Here is a 22,695-nt window from a genome sequence, read left to right as displayed (position 1 = left end):
GTCCTCACTGGCAAGTGCACTGTTGTATAGATATCTGCATGCTATTTGGCTCCCCTACTAGATTATGAGCTCCATGAAGACAGAGACCTTGTAGATGATTTTTGCTCGCATCTGTTTCCTCAGCATCTAGCACAGTGCCTGGCAACAAGTAGGCCCTCAATATGTATTTCGTGAATGAATGAGTAGGCATTTTTAGGTGGTCTTTAAAAAAATTGCCCTCCCCCCAGCAGGCCAGGCTGATATATACTACTAGAAGCACTGTCTGAGAATGCCTTCTGTCAAAGAGAAACAGAGCCAGACACCAGACAAAAGCAGTAAAGACAGATTTTTTGCAATAGGGGAAAAGAAACTTCAGTACAGAACTGGGCTCAATTATGAATACAACAAGGACAAGTGGGGATTTATAGCCAAAGAACAGAGTGAGAGAGTCAGCAGATGGAAAAATTACTAAGAGGAGACATCAAGGGGAGGGAGATTCTTTCTAAATTGACAACAGAATTTTTGCTAGAGGCAGGCCAAGGTGATAAGATATCAAGGGTGGGGGATGACTTCACAGGAGTCTTGCTAAAACTGGGATAGGCATGCCAAGGACACGATCACAGGTCAGGGTCCCAGAACAAGGCCTAATTATAAAGGGGGCTTAGAAGAGCCTGTCTAAAGTTTGGTCAAGGACAGAGTCTTTGTCAATTCCTCAGGCTGTTGTATTTTTATCATTATGACCTACCTTTCCTTTTAGTCTTCCCACAAAATATATCATATCTCCACTATTCTTTACTTATTACTCCATAGGCATTTAAAGTATTTCTTTGAGGTATAACTTATATTCATAAAGTTCACCCATTTTAAGTCTACAATTCAATGGCTTTTAGTAAATTTACAGAGTTGTACAAACCATCACCATAATCTAAGTTTAGGACATTTATCTCTAAAAGATCTTCCATGCCCATTTGCAGTCACTCTCCCATCCCCACCCCATAGGCACTTTTGAAGACCCTCATATTTGCTTAAGGATAAAAGATACAGCCTAACCATCAAACAAAAATCAAAACTACCACATGTGAATAATTTGAGAACCACCAAGTAAGAACTGTACAGTCTGATTATTTGCTTAAAAAAATTTAGGACAGGACAAATCAGTGTGAACTGAGGAATGAGAGAAAGTTTCAAGGAAGATGTAGAATATTGTAAGGCTTTGCTACAAGGAAAAATATGCAAAAATAAAAGGATAATAATATGAGTTTATAAATACTCAAGCAAACAAAAGATCCAAGATGTTTTCAGAACTCTTAAAGTTCCAATATGGTGTTGTGACAGTTGGCTACTCAACAATGGGAGCTTCTATAACAGAAGAAAAAGGATTAATCACAAGCCAAAAAGTTGAATCAACACTCAAATGAAAATAAACATATATTGAGCACTCACTCTGTCCCAGGCAAGGGGCTCTGCATAGAGAAAAACCGATCACCACAGCTCACAAGAGGCCCCCTCCCACCTGATCTCTGGGCTTCCCTGGGGTGGGGGAGCACTGGGCATGAGAAGCACAATTCCCTGTGGGGCCAGCCCAAGAAGACCCACAGAGGGGACACCCAGGGAGGTTATAGGGCCATTCCTTCCCTGGCCTGTAGCCTGGTTTGGCCTTGGGACTCTTACTCCTAGTGCCCAGCTGGACTGAAGGGAGCCAGAGGGGCTTGGGAGGGCAAGCGAGGTTCCCAGGTGATGAAATAAAAATTCACATTTTAAATTAAGACAAGAAAAATTTACACATAAAACCTTTTCTCTGCCCTTTGGCCTCCTTCCTCCCCTCTAGTGTGTATCTGCTTTATGCATTAACCAGACCTCCCCAGTGGCAGAAATACCTGCTCAATCATAAAGATCAATTTTTCTACTTCTGGCGCCAGCCATGTAGCTCCTTAGAATGTCACATTCCTTTATCAATCCTGTAAGGGGTCACGATGATCCACCACTCACCTTGTATGTGTAGACATTTTTTTTTTTTTTTTTTTTTTTTTGCTGTACGCGGGCCTCTCACCGCTGTGGCCTCTCCCGTTGCGGAGCACAGGCTCCGGACACACAGGCTCCGCGGCCATGGCTCGCGGGCCCAGCCGCTCCGCGGCATGTGGGATCCTCCGGGATCGGGGCACGAACCCGTGTCCCCTGCATCGGCAGGCGGACTCCCAACCACTGCGCCACCAGGGAAGCCCTGTGTAGACATTTTTGCTGCACTTTATGTACAACATATATGCCAATATATCATTTCCCTTAAAGATAGTACAGAACAGACTGGTCATATGAGCTAGAGAGCTACTGGGCCACACCCAATGGAATTTAACTTAAATACTTACTTATTACCTTATTAATGTTACTAGCTCTATTACTTGTATTCTGCCTATTTTACAAGACTAATGTTTCTAGCGTTACCAAATGTATGAAAAATGTAAAATAGATAGCTAGTGGGAAGCAGCCGCATAGCACAGGGAGATCAGCTTGGTGCTTTGTGACCACCTAAAGGGGTGGGATAGGGAGGGTGGGAGGGAGGGAGACGCAAGAGGGAAGAGATATGGGAACATATGTATATGTATAACTGATTCACTTTGTTATAAAGCAGAAACTAACACACCACTGTAAAGCAATTATACTCCAATAAAGATGTTAAAAAAATAATAATGATGACTAGGCTACTTGAAACAATTGACCAAATATAGTTCTGTAAGATCAATGATTGTAATGTGTAACTCTAGATATGTGAAGAAGCAACAAGAAGGAACCTTTTCTTGGACCATAGCTGTCTAGTAAGACAGGTGGTCCAGAGACTTTTGGCTACTGTTAACAGGGCCTAGTTCAATAGTAGCACATTGAGTGGCCTATCAATGAAATCTTGATGACCTAGGAATGAGCATTCCTAGCACCGTTGGACAAAATGGTCATGAAATGCTTCCCAAACCTTTGTCAAAATTAAGACCAAAAGGGAGGGCATCATAAAATAAAGAATGTTGCCCACTATCCAGTTCTACAAGAGTCAAGTTATTAGCCACTGCAGTTGCTGACCTACAGTACACCATGAAATGAGTTCAGGACAAAGATCAAGATGAGGCACTTTGTGCCCCGGGAAAACTGGCAAAACTGGCCCTCAGATAGTTTGATACTTCCAGGAGAAAATTTTATGAACCCAGTTTCTTGCATCTTCCCATACTTAGAAAAACACAAAAACCATTAACTAAGATATCTTTTCCTCTCAAATAGCAGTAACCTTCTACCAAGATGTGTGCTTGATTTCAAATACACTTTGTCAAATAAAAAATGTCAATGGCCATCTGGCTGTACAAGGATTGAGTCATTAGCCACTGCAGTCATTAGCCACATACCTTAAAAGGAGTTCAGGATAGAGATCAGGAATGAGGCACTCTGTACTGTGGGAAAACTTGCAGAACAGGTCTTCACATAGCTAGATATTTTCAGGAGAATTTTTTTATGAACCTGGATTCTTTCATCTTCCCCTACTTAGAAAAGCATGATAACCATTAACTAAGATAGCTGTTCCTCATGACTAGTAGCAACCTTCTACGGAGAGTGTGCTTGGCTGCACATAACCTCTTTGCCAAAATCACGTATATGCTGACTTCCTCTCTTATCTCTTCAGAGCAGTTCCTCAGAGCTATCTGAAAGGCTGTCTTCCAGGCTATAGTCCTCAGTAAGTACCCAAATAAAATTGAAACTCACAGCTTTCACATAGTGTGTTTTTAGTTCAGTTGACAGTTTTGGCAACCATGAAGAGACCCAGAGCAGACTTCTCTCCTTAGCTTGAACTCTACAAGGATCTGGAACCTTGGTACCAGCAGGACCCCTTGTGCCCATCCACCTTTTCAGTGAGTTCAGACAAATTTGAGTAAGCCTCTCCTGGTTCTTGGATCTCCTGATTATTGGTTCATAATCCAAATTGAGTTTTATTTGGCAGTGTATAACAGGTACCTGCCCCCCCCAGTTGAAAGATACTGTGGGAGTCCTGTTGAAAGACACTGGGAAAAACGATGTCCCCCAGTTAAAAGATACTGGGGACCCTGGTTGAAAGACGTTAGGATTTACTCAGTTGAAAGACACTGAGTTGTCTGGACTGGGTGATTATGTGGGAAGTTGGCCTAATGTCTTTCCTAAACAAGGTGTGTCAAAAAGCCAGCCTCCAACTAACCCCCCATCCAGGCTAATATACATACAAAACTTATATTTACAAGTACTTACTTAATTGGAAATTAATGGAAATCTCACCCTGAAAATGGCTGAAATGAGGCTCTTTTATTGCGTATGCAGTTAAGTTACAGAAAGCTGACTTGGTAAAATATCTTTTCAGCATTTTGACCCTGAGGGAACAAGTCCTCCTAGAAGAACTTGTTTTTCTCTCCCTGTGCCTTGAGATATAAATGTTATAGCAGGGCTCTCAGGAACACTTACCTTATCAAGACCACCTCTAATTCCTGAGACTGAGAAAAAAAAGGAGAAAAACTCAAGTGAGTAAACTTAACTTACTATAACTGTTATTTATAAACTAGTGAGTTTATATTGGAATACTCGATTCATGACTAAGTTTTAAAAATAAAACTGTAAGATCTCTGGCTGTATGTATGTCTATGTATCTATATTATAAATATGATATGTCTCTACCTGTGGATGATATTACCAAAGTTAATTTGTAAATGAGTTCTATTTAATTGACGTGATAGAAATTAAGAACTTATATAAATTATCAGAAATATAAAAGAAATTAACCTAAGTGAATTTAAGGTTCATGTGATCTGGAAAGTATTCAGTATTAAATTAATATCTGATATTAAAATTAGTTTAAGCTTGTTGGTTTCATTAATATAGACATTTCTTTAGATTCATTGACATTAAGTATAATACTTTTATTGTACCTAGGTTTACTGGAAGTCAAATAATATATCTGTTGCAAAATTTGTCAGCAAGAAGAATAACTTGGTATGATGAAAATTTTTATAAGTAAATTAAATGTAAATGAGATAAGAGCTTTTAGGTAAACTCTTTAGGAATAATTATGTTTTAGGAATATCTAGTTAAAAATAGTCTCTCTAGATTTTGGTAACTTGAAACTTGAGTTTTGCTAAATTAAGGTAAATGATGGAAGTTTATTAACTGTAGAGTTCATTTCCAAATAAAATACGACATTGGAACATTAATTACTGAACATAAGCTTCCTTTTACAAAGAAAATAAAGATATTTAGGACTATTAATAAATATGTTTGGTGCCCCACTGAGACATTTTCTATAAGAAAACACATGTCTTTTAGAAATTATAAATAGTGATTATAAGTTTGCCAATCTACAGATTGCTAATGTAAAAGACAGTTCATAATTGCTTACTTCTTAGTTTTCATAGAAATTAAGGTTTTTAAGGGTTGAACATTCTAATTAATATATGTAACTAAAACTACTAAAAATTAATAAGGAAAACATTTTCATATGCAAGAAAAAAGAAAGGATAAGAAATAGAAATGCATTCTGTTAAGATAAAAGGAAGTAGTTTTATCCTAAAGCTGGTTATTCCTAAATGGGAAAGAAAATAAGGGACAAATTAATATGGAAATAGAAAGTTGTAAGATGTTTGTAAAAAAGAGGAAAAAGAACCTTTAGAAAGGAAGTCTCTATGTTCAGGACTGACTAGGATTAGAATAAATTTAACTGAGTAAGTGAATTTTAATATTAAAAGTAAGGTAGTGCAAAATCCAAATTTGGTTTTTCTCTCTGTTAAGAGAACAAAATTTTCTTGAAATATTGAGCTGCTTTTGACAACAGATTGTAAGTTACTTTACCTTTTAAATAATCTCTTGTACTTTCTGTATTTACCTTTGAAATCTTTTATTGTCACTTGGTTAGGTGAATAAGTATTATTTCACAGTGCCCGATGATCCTATTTGTCCAAATGTTTTAAAACCTTTTTGAGGGACTTCCTTGGTGTCACAGTGGTTAAGGATCCACCTGCCAATGCAGGGGACATGGGTTCAAGCCCTAGTCCAGGAAGATCCCATGTGTCGCAGAGCAAATAAGCCTGTGCGCCAAAACTACTGAGCCTGTGCTCTAGAGCCTGCGAGCCACAACTACTGAGACAACGTGCCTAGAGCCCGTGCTCTGCAACAAGAGAAGCCACCGTAATGAGAAGCCCGTGCAGTGCAACGAAGAGTAGCCCCTGCTTGCCGAAACTAGAGAAAGCCCGCGTGCAACAATGAAGACCCAACGCAGCCAAAAATAAAATTAATTAATTAAATAAATAAATAACTTTTTGAGATTCCCAAAGATCATATTCTAATTGAAGTTCTTTTGACCTCTAGCCAGGTTTGGGATATTTCAGAGGTCCCCTGAGACATCTCAGAAAGATATATTAAAATAATTAGGCTTATTTGGCATGTTAAATTACATAAGAAGCATTGTCAAATGAGTGATAAGCCTCCTAAGTTATACCGTACGGGTAAATGTTATTGATATAGATATTCTAGAAATTATATGGAATTCCTAAAAATCTGGTATGTCCTGGTAAAATATTATCATTCATAACTCTAGTTATTATCTTAAAATATTGTATGTCACAGCAGTAACCAAGTTTCTTTGTCAATTGTATTGTAATGAGGTCTTTTTTTTTTTTTACTGAAGTATAGTTGTTTTACAATGTTGTGTTAGTTTCTGGTGTACAGCAAAGTGATTCAGTTACATATATTATTTATATAATATATATATATTCTTTTTCAGATTCTTTGCCATATTATAGGTTATTATAAGGTATTGAATATATCAGTAGTTCCCTGTGCTATAAAGTAGGATCTTGTTGCTTACCTATTTTATATATAGTAGTGTGTATCTGTTAACCCCAAACTCCTAATTTATCCCTCCCCTCTCCTTTCCCCTTTGGTAGCCATAAGTTTGTTTTCTATGTCTGTGAGTCTGTTTCTGTTTTGTAAATGAGTTCATTTGTATCGTTTTTTTTAGACTCCACATATAAGTGATATCATATGATATTTGTCTTTCTCTGTCTTACTTCACTTAGTATGATAATATCTAGGTCCATCCATGTTGCTGCAAGTGGCATTATTTCATTCTTTTTTTTTGACTGAGTAGTATTCCACTGTGTATATATCCCACATCTTCTTTATCCATTCACTGTTGATGGACATTTATGTTACTTCCATGTCTTGGCTATTGTAAATAGTGCTGCTATGAACATTGGGGTGCATGTATCTTTTCAAATTAGAGTTTTTGTCGTTTTTGGCCAGGAGTGGGATTGCTGGATCATATGGTAACTCTATTTTTAGTTTTTTAAGGAACTGCCATACTGTTCTCCATAGTAGCTGTACCAATTTACATTCCCACTAACAGTGTAGGAGGGTTCCATTTTCTCCACACCTTCTCTAGCATTTATTTATTATTTGTAGATTTTTGATGATGGCTATTCTAACTGGTGTGAGGTGATACTTCATTGTAGTTGTGATTTGCATTTATCTAATAATTAGTGCTGTTGAGCATCTTTTCATGGGCTTGTTGGCCATCTGGATGTCTTCTTTGGAGAAATGTCTACTTAAGTCTTTTGCCCATTTTTTTGTTAGGTTGTCTGGTTTTTTGATATTGAGCTGTATGAACTGTTGTATATTTTGGAAATTAATTCCTTGACAGTCGCATTTTTTGCAAATATTTTCTCCCAATCTGTAGGTTGCCTTTTCATTTTGTTTATGGTTTCCTTTGCTGTGCAAAATCTTATAAGTTTGATTAGGTCCCATTTGTTTATTTTTGCTTTTATTTCTTTTGCTTGGGGTACTGACCTCAGAAAACACTGCTACCATTTACGTCAGAGAATGTTTTGCCTATGTTCTCTTCTAGGAGTTTTATGGTGTCATGTCTTATACTTAAGTGTTTAAGCCATTTTGAGTTTATTTTTGTGTACGGTGTGAGGGAGTGTTCTAACTTCATTGATTTACATGCGGCTGCCCAGGTTTCCCAACATCACTTGTTGAAGAGACTGTCTTTTCTCCATTGCATATTCTTACCTCCTTTGTTGAAGGTAATCAGGTCTTTGTGCCTTTTGTCATTCATAGACAGTTACTGTTTTACTCTGATACCTTTGCAAAAATGCTTCATCTGCAAAAATATTCATAGAAAGGACTTTTTGACAAGTATACGTTTCTGACAAATTTCAGATCATACCACTGAATTGGATACGAAATTAAATAATTCTAATGGAAACCCTGATGGCTTCATAAAACTGTTAACAAGAGATTAAGAATTAGCTACATAAGACTGAATGAACTGATGAATATGCTTATAACTTTATGGGGTTTTTTGTCTGAAATATTACTGGGTTTTAATCTGTGTTTTCCAGATATGAGGAAACCTTTCTCCTTAAGCTAATTATGACTTACAGCAATTTGGTAAATTAGACCTTTGTAAGCAGAACTGAAACATTTATCTTTTCTCTCTACATGATCCCTCCAGAAATTGGAAATTCTTAGGTTCCCAACAGCCTTACCAGGTGAATAAGAAAGGCCACCTCCTGACAGGTGAGGAATCTCAAGATATCTTGGGGACCTCAAGAAGAGAGGAATTTATCCAAATCTATAGATACTGCAGGTAGAATCTGATGGCAAGCCCTTGCCATGGCTTTCCTGGCCTTGAGAGGCCTTTTGACACTTGAATCTGAGATTCGTTATGAAAAGTTCCAGCAAAGCCAATTTTTTTAAAAGCCTGTATGACCAATTACACATATGTAAATAATCAGGCCAAGTTTATTGAAACCAGACTTATTTTGCAAACAAATTAGCCTTAATTTGGCTATATTTGGTAGAAATAAGGGTAATTTTAGAGGGAAAAAATTATGTTTCAATAGTAAACCTTTGTGAACATTCTCTGACATAAATCATACCAATGGTTTCTTAGGTCAGTCTCCCGAGGCAATAGAAATAAAAATAAAAATAAACAAATGGGACCTAATCAAACTTGTAAGCGTTTGCACAGCAAAGGAAACCATTAAAAAAAAAAACAAACGAAAAGACAGCCTACAGAATGGGAGAATATACTTTCAGATGATGCGACAGACAAGGTCTTAATCTCCAAAATACACAAACAACTCATACAACTCAACAACAAGAAAACAAACAACCCAACTGAAAAATGGGTGGAAGACCTTAACAGACATTTCTCCAAAGAAGACATACAGATGGCCAGTAGGCACATGAAAAGATGCTCAACATCGCTAATTAATTATCAGAGAAATGCAAATCAAAACTATAATAAGGTACCACCTTACACTGGTCAGAATCGCCATCATTTAAAAGTCTATAGATAACAAATGCTGGAGAGGATGTGAAGAAAAGGGAACCCTCCTACACTGTTGGTGGGAATGTAAGTTGGTACAGCCACTATGGAAAACAGTATGGCAGTTCCTCAGAAAACTAAAAATAGAATTACCATATGATCCAGCAATCCCATTACTGGGAATATACCCAGGCAAAACTATAACTCAGAAAGATACATGCACCCCTATGTTCATAGCAGCACTGTTCACAATAGCCAAAACATGGAAAAAACCTAAATGTCCATCTACAGATGAATGGATAAAGAAGATGTGGTATTTACAATGGAATACTACTCAGCCATAAAAAGGAATGAAATAATGCCATTTGCAGCAACATGCATGCAACTAGAGATTATCATACTAAGTGAAGTAAGTCAGAAAGAGAAAGACAAATATCATATGATATCACTTATATGTGAAATCTAAAATATGGCACAAATGAACCTATCTACAAAACAGAAACAGACTCATAGACATAGAGAACAGACTTGTGGTTGCCAAAGTTGGGTGGGGAGGGAGAGAGGTAGACTGGGAGTTTGTGGTTGGTAGATGAAAACCATTACATTTAGAATGGATAAACAACCAGGTCCTAATGTATAGCACAGGGAACTATATTGAACATCCTGTGATAAACCATAATGGAAAAGAATATAAAAAAAGAATGTATATATGTGTATAACTGAGTCACTTTGCTGTACAGCAGAGATTGGTACAACATTGTAAATCAATTATACTTCAATTTTGAAATTTTTTTAAAAACTTAAAAAAATATATATACTTTTGTGGATATTAAGTTCTAGCACTGAGGTTTGGTATTCACTGCCTAAGACTCAATTCCTAGATGGCTCCTTGTTGCAATGTTACACTATTATAAAGCTTAATTGAATTATTTTTTTTAATTTTTTAAACATCTTTATTGGAGTATAATTGCTTTACAATGGTGTGTTAGTTTCTGCTTTATAACAAAGTGAATCAGTTATACATATACATATGTCCCCATATCTCTTCCCTCTTGCATCTCCCTCCCTCCCACCCTCCCTATCCCACCCCTCTAGGTGGTCACAAAGCACCGAGCTGATCTCCCTGTGCTATGCGGCTGCTTCCCACTAGCTATCTGTTTTATGTTTGGTAGTGTATATATGTCCATGCCACTCTCTCACTTTGTCCCAGCTTACCCTTACCCTTACCTGTATCCTCAAGTCCATTCTCTAGTAGGTCTGCATCTTAATTCCCATCTTGCCCCTAGGTTCTTCTGACCATTTTTTTCTTTTTCTTTTATTTTTTTTTAGATTCCATATATATGTGTTAACATACAGTATTTGTGTTTCTCTTTCTGACTTACTTCACTCTGTATGACAGTCTCTAGGTCCATCCACCTCATGACAAATTATTAAAAGGACATTCTAAGTTTGTTTCTGAAGCTTATCACAGTAATCTATCTTTGGATGAAGATCAGATGTCCCATGACCTGCAACTAGGAGATTATGCATACTGGAAAAGACATCATTTAAAGGGCTATCTCCAACCTAGATGGAAGAACACTTATCAGGTTCTCTTAACTAGCTCATACACAGAAAAACTGAAGGGAATTGACTCTTGGATTCGTATTTCTCACTTAGAAAGTGCTCCTGCATTGGACTGGTCTATAGAGAGGACTGCTGACTTCAAAATCACCTTAAAACAATGCTCAAACCGAGGAGAAACTACACCCATACCAGGATGAGAAGAAGATGACATCAGAAGCAGAAAGCTATCCCAAGGTACTGGACCTGAGCCGAATGATTATTTACAGTACTTTCTTAATTTCTTGGATTTTTGCGTAAATCAATGTTTTCCTGTCATGGGCACAAATCCTATGCAGAGTTTAAAAATTAATCCAGTTTTGGGGTTTATGGTCAATTACCTACATCCAGTATTTCTGGGTTACCTTGGTGGATTTCTCCTCTCCAGGGCTCTAATTGGATGGCCCTTAGGAAATTTATTCTACAAGAAAGAAGTTATAGCTCTGTTTGGGCCACTATTGATATTACTAGCTGGGACCCCTTCACTTGGCCAATCTGTCATACTTGCTCTGACCATGACCATAAATATGACTTTTCTTTTAAAGTTACTCAAGCTCAGTCAGAGCAATGAGCTAAATTTCAGTCAAAGAATATAACCTTCCTCAGTTATGGGATGGATTAATATGACTAACATCAGGCTACAGTCATCTAAGTTTAAAGCCCCCTAATGTTGGGAACAATTGAATCATACTAAGGATAATCAGCCTAATAACATACTAAGGATAATCAGCCTAATAACAGTAGGTAATTGAGCTGGGTGCCTTATGAATAATGACAATATATGATTACCTTAAAGATAGAGATTGGTATGGAACAGAACAGGTCAGATGACCTGGGGATATACTGGGCCACACCTAATGGAAGTTCTTAGCATAAGTATTTATTTATAACCCTATTAATGTTACTAGCTGGGAATTCCCTGGTGGTCCAGTGGTTAGAACTCCATGCTTTCACTGCTGAGGTTGCAGGTTCAATCCCTGGTCAGGGAACTAAAATTCCACAAGCTGCACGGTGTGGCAAAAAAAAAAAAAAAAGTTACTAGCTATATTACTTGTATTCTGCCTATTTTACAAGATTATTGTTTTTTGCATTACCAAAGTATGACTGAGCCTCTGATAAAATGATGACTAGGCGACTTGAAACATCTGACCAAATATAGTTCTATAAAATCAATGATTATAATAGTGTAACTCTAGATATGGGAAGAAGCAACAAGAGGGAATCATTTCCTGGAACATAACAGACTAGTAATACAGGTGGTCCAGAGACATTTGGCTACTGTTAAAAGGGCCTAGTCTAGTAATAGCACATTGAATGGCCTATCAATGAAATCCTGGCCTGACCTGGGAATTAGCATCCCTAACACTGTGGGACAAAATGGTCATAAAACGCCTCCCAAACTTTGGTCACATTTATGACAAAAAGGGGGCACTGCCAACTGAAGAAGGTCACTCACCATCCACTTCTACAAGGATTGAGTCATTAGCCACTGAAGTCACCAACCTTTAACACACTCTAAAAGGAGGTCAGGGTAGATATCAGGAATGAGGAACTCTGTGCTCTGGGAAAACTAGCGAACAGAGCTTCATATAGTTAGATATTTTCAGGAGAAATGTTTTATGAACCTGAATTCTTTCATCTTGCGCTACTTAGAAACGCACTGTAACCATTAACCAAGATATCCATTCCTTGGGGCTAGCTGCAACCTTCTACCAAGATGTGTGCTTGGTTGCAGGCAGCCCCTCTCCCAAAATCGTACGTGCTGACCTCTCCCCTTACCTCTTGGGAGCAGTTCTTCAGAGCTCTCTGAGAAGCTGTTTCCAGAGCTATAGTCCTCAGTTAGTCCCCAAATAAACCTGAAACTCACAGCTCTCACTTTTCGTTTCTCTAAAATCTCCCCCTTCACCTCTTTGGAACAGTGCTCAAAACCCTGAGAGACGGGTCGCCCAGGTTATAAACCTCAGGTTGGCTTGAATAAAAATTTCCATTTCTGGGCTTCCCTGGTGGCGCAGTGGTTGAGAGTCCGCCTGCCGATGCAGGGGACACGGGTTCATGCCCCGGTCTGGGAAGATCCCACATGCCGCGGAGCGGCTGGGCGTGTGAGCCATGGCCGCTGAGCCTGCGCGTCCGGAGCCTGTGCTCCGCAACGGGAGAGGCCACAACAGTGAGAAGCCCGCGTACCGCAAAAAAAAAAAAAAAAAAAAAAAAAATTTCCATTTCTTTCTTAAATTGACTATTGATTAATTTTTTTCACCTACAGGGGCCAGACTTAGCACGCCCTGGGTGTTTACCAAAGTAGGTGTCTCCCCTCTCCGAGCTGGGAAGGGACTCCAAAAACCCCTTCCTCCCTCCCGGAAGCCACGGGCATCAGTCACCACGCTAACCACGCCCCCTCAGCCACGGCCTGTCCCAGGGTGGCCATTGCCAGGCTTCTTCCCCATCCTGCTTGGGAAAGGAAATATACTGGGGGTGGAGAGTGGGAGGATCGAGGGTCTCTGGAAAGCGGAAGGGGAGAGGAAATAATGAATTCTTATCAAATTCTTTCTCCGTCCTCCTGAGGCGCCCCTACCTGACCCTCTCCCCGACACTCGCAGGCTAGCAGTGGGGAAAGGGAACTTCGGTCGGGGGAGCGATAGAAGAGCTCGACCCAGCGCTGGTCAGCGCCACCCTCCTCCCTCATGTATCAGGGCATGGGTACCCTTCCACCATCCCCTGAGGATCTGAGACATTTCCTTCTCTTTCCCTGGCCAGACGTCATTTCCTCCACTCTCCAGCATCCTGCTTCTTTCCCAAAGGCAGGGTTGATTCCTACCCTCCCTGAGACTCAGTTTCCTCCTCTCTGAAGTAATGACATGCGTGCATGAGAAACGAGCCCTGTGTGAAGGAGGGAGGGAGGCAGAGAGGGAGGGAGAAAAAGGACTTTTGGAAAAAGTCCTTCCACCAGGCTCCAGGCACAACCTAACCCCCTCACCTCCCAAGTGGGGTCTTGCACCACGCTAAACTGGTGACCCCATAGACGTGCGTGTTTTGTATTCACAAGACTGAATTTTGGTCAGTGTGGGAGCACGTTGTGAAATGGCCCTTGTGACAGTCCCAGCCTGTATCAGGCACAGCAAGTGGAATTTCATTCCATCAGCAGCAGTTTTGCAACAGTGCTCAAGGCCCAGCTTGGAGGAATCCTCATTTCTGCTGACAGATTAGGCATTTTCACTGAAGGAAAATGACCTTGATTTGTAAATGAACTTGCAGTGCATTTTCATATCAATTCGCGGGGTGGGGGGTACGGGCTGTCAAGGTACAAAAGATGTGCTGTGGGCTCCCCTGGTGGCGCAGTGGTTGAGAGTCCGCCTGCCGATGCAGGGAATGCGGGTTCGTGCCCCGGTCCGGGAAGATCCCACATGCCGCGGAGCGGCTGGGCCCGTGAGCCATGGCCGCTGAGCCTGCGCGTCCGGAGCCTGTGCTCCGCAACGGGAGAGGCCACAACAGTGAGAGGCCCGCGTACCGCAAAAAAAAAAAAAAAAAGATGTGCCGTGTTTACAGATAGGATTGTCTCTGGCTTACTGACCTCCTTTATGGTTGGATGAATAAATGTAGAAATAAATGAATGGGTGAATAAGGAAATCCATACATAAACCAGTGGTTCTGAGCATCAGAATCACCTGTAGGGCTTGTTAAAACACAGATTTTGGGACCCACCCCCAGAGTTTCTGATTCAGTCAGTCTGGGATGGGGCCAGAGAACTCGCATTTCTAACAAGTTCCCTGGTCTGCTGATTGCTGGTCCAGGAGCGGTTCCCACTGGCATAAGCTATCAGTGGAGACTCCCTTAGGCCATGATTGTTGTCACTGCAAACTTTCGGCCTGATTCTGCCAAGTAGCCCAAGGGGCAGTCTAAAATGAATCCTGACTTGGTTGCAGGGTATGGGTGGGTTGCCCACTTTACCTCCCAGCAAACTCTCCCAGGTAGTGTTAGTGTTAGATTGAAGAGAGTTAGAGGTGTTTGTGTGTGTGTGTGTACACGAGCATCTGTGCTGCTGTCCCCACAGGTACTGCTATCCCTTTTCACACCTCTATTGCTGACCGCTGGCCTTCTCCAGGGTCTCTCTCTTTTAACTGCTTCCCTGAGCCCCTCTGAGTTTTCTTCTCCAGCACAGAGGAAGCAAACACCATTGATGGCCAGGCTCAGCCAATCCTTTCCCAGGGTTTGGTGACATCTAGTGGCTAACTGGAGAATCTTTGCTTACACTAAGAGAATGTTCTGGAAAATTAACTGAGCAGCCTGGAAGGCAAAAACACCTACTTGTGAACCCTCTGCAAAAGCCCTCCTGAAGGCCTTAGGAGGGCAAGGTAAATGACTGGCTCAGTATGACATGAGTTGAAATGGATATCTTGCTCTCTTGGCAGCTGTGACAGAAATTAGAAGTCATCAAAGAATCTCAAATCACCACCCACTGTATCCTCAGCATGAATGGTTTTCAATAAAAAGTGTCCTTGAATAAAATGGAGTCAGGTACTACCAATTTGGTATTTGCTTCCCTTCTCAGAGCGTTTCTCTGGGCCTCAAGCTCTGAACAGACCAAGGATTTCCAGGCTAGTCACGAGATCTACAAAAAGATCTATTGAAGTTCAGGTGCATCTGGTACTGACCTGAGGGCGTCCAGACCTGAAGGTCATTGAGAGGTGTTAATGGCCACTATGATATGGGCGGAAGTGTAAGATAATCCCAGATGCCACGTTTTCAAAGTTCTCATGGGAGGTGCAAGATATTATAAATAGTCAAATGCAATTTATACTTTCATAGAAAGCTTAAACTACTTGTTACAGGAAAGTAAGGGGCAATCGGGGATCATGAAGGAAGCAGCTTCTTAGAGTTGCCATTTCAGGGTTTATAGGCCTGTAGCCATTAGAGAACTATGATGGATCACAAAACATGGTCTTGAGACCTGCAGGATCAGCAGATTCTCAAGCACCACCCCCGAACTACTGAATTTCAGAAACTCTAGGAGTGGGCCCCAGTAATCAATGTTTGAACAAGCCCCATAGATGATTCTGGTGCACACTAAAGTCTGAGAACCATTGGTTTAAAACAAGCGTTAAATGCCCCCTGAAAAACCTTGAATAGTGTTTAGAGACTATTAATGAATTCATGGAGGAAACTGAACTATTTCTATGGTAACATAGGCCTACTTCTTCTTTTAAACATATAAAGGTGTCTTAGATCTTCTAATTTATGGTTAAATGAAAGGAACAAGATTATTTATTTGCCTTTACTTCTTTGGATTTTGGAGTGTGCTGTCTTGATAAAGTACAATGTCTCCAGAGTAGCTCAATAGTCCTGTGGATGTGGTGAGGATAAATGTAGAAAAAAAACAGAAAAATGCTCCATCTTAATATTAATCTAAGGAACACAAATTAAAATAATAACGGGATACCACTTTTCAACTAACAAACTGGCCAAGATCAAGCAGAATAATGTGTTTCATTGAGCAGGCTATGGGGGAAAATGTTTTTAAAAAATACACTCCTAGTGGAAACACAAAGTACCATAATCTTTCTGGCAATACAAATCAGAAGGCTTAAAAATGTGTGGACCTTTGACTAACTAAGCAATTCCACTTCTAGGAATATATCTTAGAAATAATTAATGATATGTGCGATAATGTATTATAAAGATGCTAAGGTATATTTATAATAATTAAAAAATTTAAAACAATTTAAATTTCATCAGCACAGGACTGTATAAAAGAAATGGCTCATATGATAGAACATAATAAAAATCAAGCTATACAAGATTTTTCCAGTTTTCAAAAGGAAGATTTATTTAACAAGTTTCACTTAGTACAATACATCTAATGGAAATCACAATACAAGGAAAGATTTAAACCAAAGCCTCAGAATTTCATACAAACGACATGACCAAACTCCTAAAGTATTGGTATTACATCTCAAAATTGTCCCAGAGCGTTTTTTTTTAAAAAAAAGTAAAAGTGTACACTCACGTGCCTTATAGGATATTAAACCAAAAAGCTAGAATTAACAAACATGCCAAATGTTTTCACTTTAAATCGTAGACACAGCTCCTATATTTGAGTTTTACAGAAAAGCATGTTTCTCAACATGCATCCAAAGTTTTCAATGTATTGTGGTATAAGAGCAACATTTAACATAAGTGAAATTGCTTTAACCTAAATACGCTTACTGCTTAGGTACACTCCTACAACATAACTAACTTGAGGAAAGCTGAAAGTTGTTTTAACAGTTATGGTCAATACTGAACTTTGTTATTACATCCTAGGTGAATGTTTCAGTGTTCAAAATTACTGAGCTTGAAGTTTTAAAACAATCTTGACTTCCACTTTACAGTAAGCATGAATCACAAGCCTGTAATGCGAAACCGTTGAACTTAATTTTTGTTTGTTTTCTTAAAAAAAAGGAGAAAGCAAAAGGAAGAAAGGAAGAAAGAAAGAAAGAAAGAAAGAAAGGGGGAGGGAAGGAGGAAGGGAGGGAGGAAAAAGAAAAGGAAGCTAGCTGACCAAGAGTGATCAGAATCAATGATATTTCCCATCTACCAATCATACTGGATATGCCTGGCATCATTCCCATTCTAGTCAACTCCCATAAATGCACAGCTGTTATTTGTTGCTGTTGTTTAGTACTCCTTCTCTAAGCGAGGTTTGATTGATAGTCACTGGAGTTTTCCTGCAGAACTTGGTCATATCCACTCATACTGCTCTGACCACCATAACCACCTCCGTAACCACCACTCAGCTGCTGGCTAGCAGGACCTCCGTAACTAGACTGGTTGGATATGCCCATCCCTCCCATCATTTGGCTACCATAAGCACCACCACTTGCCCCTGCTGTAGAATTCAAAAAGAGCTCTACGTAGCTGTGATCATAAGCACCCCCACTTGTGCCTGCGGTAGAATTCAAGAAGAGCTCCACATATCTGTGTTGCATGTTAGCTTTGTCTTTTGCCATAGCTGCCACAGCATCTTCATGAGTAGCAAATTCAACATCTGCCTCACCAGTAACTCTGCCATCAGGTCCAATTTCAATGTGTACTCTCATGGGGTTAAGAGGTGAGAAAAAATTGTAAATATCATTCTCAGTGGCTCTGTAAGGTAATCCCCTCATGTGTACACAGTGCCCTGTGGTGCTCTGAAAACTGGACCCACCATCTCCATATCTATGATCAGACATTCCTGAAAAACAGTAATTGAGGTCTCTTCCAAATCTATCAGACCCAAAGCCATACCCATCATTATAGCCACCATAGTCATCATAGCCTCCATACCCTCCACCATAGGCACCCCGCCTCATCCTTTCAAACCCAGCCCCTCTGCCAATGCTATTATACCCCCTGCCAGCCCCTGGCCTATCATAGGGACCCGGTCGCTGCATAGCCATGAGCTTTCGAGGGGGATCGTAGTGGGTTCGCACTTCAGCTCGGCTACTCTTGAAGATTTCAATGTACCTGTGCCCTATTCTTTCCTTGTGTTTCTTTAAGGCCTTTTCAGCTATCTCCTGTGAAGCAAATTGCACAAAGGCCTCCCCTGTGCTCCGCCCCTGAAAGTCCACCGGCAGTGTCATCCCATTTGGCACAATTTCCAACCCAGAAAAGAACTGAACAATCTCTTCCTTGCTACAGCCAAATGGGAGTCCTCTAAGCCGGACGAAGCCATCATTGGCAGTATCAGGACTATTTGGACCTGTATGCTTCAACACCCAATCCATTTCAACACTGTTGGACTTGAACACTTCAACGTATCTGTGTCCCATGGTTTCTCTGTCCTTCTTCAGAGCCAATTTCACTTCATCTTCGGACTCAAGTTCGACAAACGCTTCACCACTTGGTCTGCCTTCTCTGGTGTAGATGAAACGAATACCTGATGTGCCATTTTGGATTTTGCAATCGGAGAAGAAGCGCATCACTTCATCAGCTGAGCAGGACCAGGGCAGGCCCCTGACCTTCACCACGAACCCCTCCCTGCCTTCTGTGCTCAGCATCATGGTGACTGTTGGGCTCTTGCTGGCAGGCTCGGTTCAGTGTAATTTCGGTGTAGCTGAAAAAAATTAAGACTAATTGTCATGGAAAAATGTTCACAATACGGTAAGAGAAAAAAACAAACTATTGATAGAAAACTCAATTACGCTGATAACTTTTTTGTAAGGCATTTGTATAAACAAAAAGACTTCACCAAATTTCTAAGTCATTCATTCAACAACTATTTGATACCTATTATGTGCTGGATACCATTAATGGTGGCTATTTCTGGGTAGTAAGATTATGGGAGCTTTCTGTTTCAGAGAATGTTTTCTTTGGCCATTTCTGTATGTTCTAAGTTTTCCACATTGATCATATATAAACACATAGTCAGAAAACATATACAAAAGATGAAAAGATATACAAAGTGAATGGCAACAAAATCAGTGGAAGACGTCAACAAAGATGGTTGTATCTGATTACATAAAAATGAAAAACTTTGTTACATCAAAAGTAAGATTAAACATAAAAGACAATCAATACACTTCAGAAGATACCTACAACAAATACTATCCTTCGTATATTAAAAAAACTCATACAAATTAATAAAATCATCGAAATATTAAGGCCAAAGAGGTAAGTGGAAAAAAGACATTATAGAGCATTCACACCTTCATTTTACATTTTTCAGTTGCCAGGTCCAGTACTTGGCTCTGGCATACAAGGCTCAATAAGCCCAGAAAGGGCTTATGGTCCTACAGAGGCACTGTACATCTTTACTAAAGACAAAAAGGGCAAATAAACATTATCCCTGCTATGACATAATTCTGTGCAGGGTGAAAGGGTGTTATAAAGCAGGGACTGGTTGGTCAATTCTATCAGTGTAGAATGGTTAAATGAAAGGACTAACTGGCTCAGGGATCCACAAATTCTTAAAATTATGATGGAGCATAAAATAGAAGGAGGCAAGGCAAGAGATAAGGCTGGCTAGGTAGATATCGATCCAGGAGTTCTTTTGAGACAAAGGCTAAGGACATTTTAAGGGTTTTAAACAGGGGACTGAGGGGAGAAAAGTGAGGAGAGGGAAGTGAAGGGAGGAGAGGGAAGTGAAGGGAGGAAAGAGAAGAAGGAAAGTGAGGGCAGGAGAGTGAAGTAATCAGAACCTTTCAGAAAGATCACCATGGTAACAGTGTAGCAGTCACAGAGGGGACTGGGGTGACACTAGCAAGAGCAGTTAGAACTCTGTCTCTTAGAGATATGTTAAGGGATTCACCTAAGGCAACAGCAGTTTAAAAAAAGGGGGGAGGAAAGATATGATCTACACATTCAAAGCAGTGGACTCTGTGGGACTTGGTAACAGAGTAAATATACCGCCAATACAGGTGTGAAGATACAGGAGAAGAGTCTGGGAAATGTTCAAACCTCATCAATCATCAGAAATACAAGTTAAAACCAGAATTAACTGCCATTTTTCACCCATCAACATAGTGAAGTTAAGCAGGGAGGACAAGTCAATACTGATATTCAGGGTTCACAAACTAATATACTCCCAGAGGAGTGAAAGTTCATACAGTATCTCTGGAAAGCAATTTGGAAATATGTATCACGCCTTTTGATACAGTAAACCCACTTCCAGTTATGTGCCCTAAGGAGAGGATCTGAAATTCAGACAAAGATTTATGGAGCTATATATTCTTTGAAAGGTATTTTAGTAAGAAAGATAAAATATTACACACTTTAAAAATTATAAAAATAATAACATGAGAAATTACTTATGCTATAATCTTAAGTGACCCAAGATCATAACTGTTTTATAATCTCAACTATGAAAAAGATATATGTTCACATATCCTTCGATCATGTTAGAATTCCTTCCATGAACCTGGTCAACAGAAATACTCACAAATGTTCACTGCCACACTGTTAGTAATGGCAGAAAATTAGAAACCTAATTATCCATCAATAGGGGGATGGCTGAGTGAATTATATTTTATCCTTAAAACAGAATGCTGTGCAGCTGTTTAAAAAAAATCTGCCCTGACTTAGGAAGATTTCCAAAATATATTAAATGAAGGAACATGTAGAATATGATCCTGCTTATTTTAAAATATAAGCTGGCATATATATATATGTATGCAAATTCACAGAAGTTCTGGAAGCATTTAAGTTGTTTTCTGAGAAAATGAGCACTGGCGGGTAGGAAGAGTGTAGTGGAATTTCACTTTTTACCCTATATACTTCTAAATAGTTTTAATTTTTAAAAGTCACTGTAATTGGAATTAAAAAACAATGTTACAAAAGTACATGCATGGGGAATATGTCACATGTTAATAGTGGCTACTCTAGGTGGTAGGTTTATAGCTTTCTCAAATTTCTTTTTCAATTTTTTGTGCATTCTTAATTTTCTATAGAGAGTAATCACTTTTATTTCAGCAAAAAAAATAACAGAAAACAAATTTAAATGTTTACTCTTCTGGGATTTAGTATAGCAAATTTGATAAAATTTTCTAATTTTGTATGTGCATGGCTTATCTGACATGGTCTGTGAACACTGGGCCTCTTGGAAAGAAAGTACAAAGTATACTAACTGCCCTAAAACTACACTGAGGATTCAAGTCAACATTCACTAATTGCCTATTATGTGCCTGGAACACTGCACGTGCAGTGATAACAGTCTTCCTATAGACCATTTTTAGGTCTGAGTGACAGATTAACGCCCTGGTTTTTGCTTGCCTTATCTCTTGGACGACCCATCCCATTTAATGTCCCTGCAGCCCTCTAGGCCTTAACATCCCCTCTGTGGTGGCAGGGAGGTTCTGCTTCATCACTGTGTCTCCTGGGAAGGCCACGAGGACTCTGTTGCCTGAAGTAGGAACTAGGATTCCATTTGTGAGTTAAGAATTTGTGCATTTATGTGTGTGTTATATACAGACGTTTTACAGACCAAAACGCTGAGTAGTTATCTCCGAGTGATGAATTACGTGTATTTTAAAAAATTTATAGCATACTATTATTTTTCCAAAGTCCAAAATTGAACACGTAGATTGTTATAAGCCGAAAAATAAACGTTATTTAAATATTTAATTCAGTAAAAAAATTCATTGGGCGCCTCGGTCAGGCACGCAGCATTTGCCTAGATGTGCCTCCCCCTACAGACAGACAGACAGACAGACAATCAGGCACTGGAGACAGGGTGCCTGAATGGACGGACCAGCATTCAGGCCACTGGACTCAAGATCTGTTTTTCCTAATCCAGGGACGTGGTTTTCAAATGCTTTCCAGCTTACGGTTTCTCTTAAGGGTCCTTTGAGACCCGCCCAGACAGATAGATATACAAAAAACACAGACACAGTCACGAGCGTCCACCATTTCCCCACCAGGCGCAGCAAAGGCGGCTTCCCGGCACTGAGATGGGGGGAGGGGGGTGCGGGGGAGGGGAAAGCAGGGAACGAAAAAGGCGGAGGCGGCCCGCGGACCCCGCTTTGGTCTGCATCATCACCACCCCCGGGTCCCCGTTTCCCACCCACACACCAACCTCTAACGATACCGGATAATTTTCCTCTTTCTTCCCTCAAACGGCTTATAGCGAGACGGTAGACGACGACCAGAACTACTTCTGCTCACGTAAGCGTTTGGTCACGTGAGGATCTACGTCATGTGAGATCTGGGTCACGTGAGCACCGCTCAGCTCTAACTCGAGATTATTAAAGTGCCGCACTTCCTTTTGGTACGAAAATAGGGCGGGTCGATATCCAGAAAGAGAGAGAGTGGTTGGTGGCGGCGCGTCTTCTATGACTGGTCAT

General features: G+C 40.0%; 1 protein-coding gene and 1 pseudogene across 3 annotated transcripts in view; both read right to left on the bottom strand.

The window, feature by feature from the left end:
• LOC309796240 (sodium/potassium-transporting ATPase subunit beta-3-like) overlaps positions 1-13,586 on the bottom strand; it is a 28,623-nt pseudogene extending 15,037 nt beyond the window's left edge. The window contains exons 1-3 of the transcript in view: positions 13,476-13,586; positions 12,686-12,836; positions 4,444-4,472 (exon numbers count right to left, since the gene is read on the bottom strand). The product of the transcript in view is annotated as a sodium/potassium-transporting ATPase subunit beta-3-like (transcript). The remainder of the gene's footprint in view (positions 1-4,443; positions 4,473-12,685; positions 12,837-13,475) is intronic.
• Positions 13,587-16,697: 3,111 nt separating this feature from the next.
• Positions 16,698-22,551, bottom strand: HNRNPH2 (heterogeneous nuclear ribonucleoprotein H2). 2 transcript variants are annotated; one of them, XM_082609655.1, is made up of 2 exons: positions 22,428-22,551; positions 16,698-18,971 (listed from the first exon to the last, which is right to left on the bottom strand). In XM_082609655.1, exon 2 carries the CDS (start codon positions 18,916-18,918, stop codon positions 17,569-17,571), a length of 1,350 nt encoding a protein of 449 aa, XP_082465781.1. In that variant the 5' UTR covers positions 18,919-18,971; positions 22,428-22,551; the 3' UTR covers positions 16,698-17,568. The 2 variants fall into 2 exon arrangements, with proteins under 2 accessions (XP_082465781.1, XP_082465782.1); XM_082609656.1 differs by having other exon boundaries at positions 22,440-22,549.
• Between the last annotated feature and the right edge of the window lie 144 nt (positions 22,552-22,695).

The sequence above is a fragment of the Mesoplodon mirus genome, assembly GCF_964341445.2.
Source record: "Mesoplodon mirus genome assembly, chromosome: X".
Taxonomy (NCBI): domain Eukaryota; kingdom Metazoa; phylum Chordata; class Mammalia; order Artiodactyla; family Ziphiidae; genus Mesoplodon; species Mesoplodon mirus.
The sequence above is the reverse complement of the archived record's forward strand: the minus strand, read 5'-3'. Positions and strand labels throughout refer to the sequence as shown.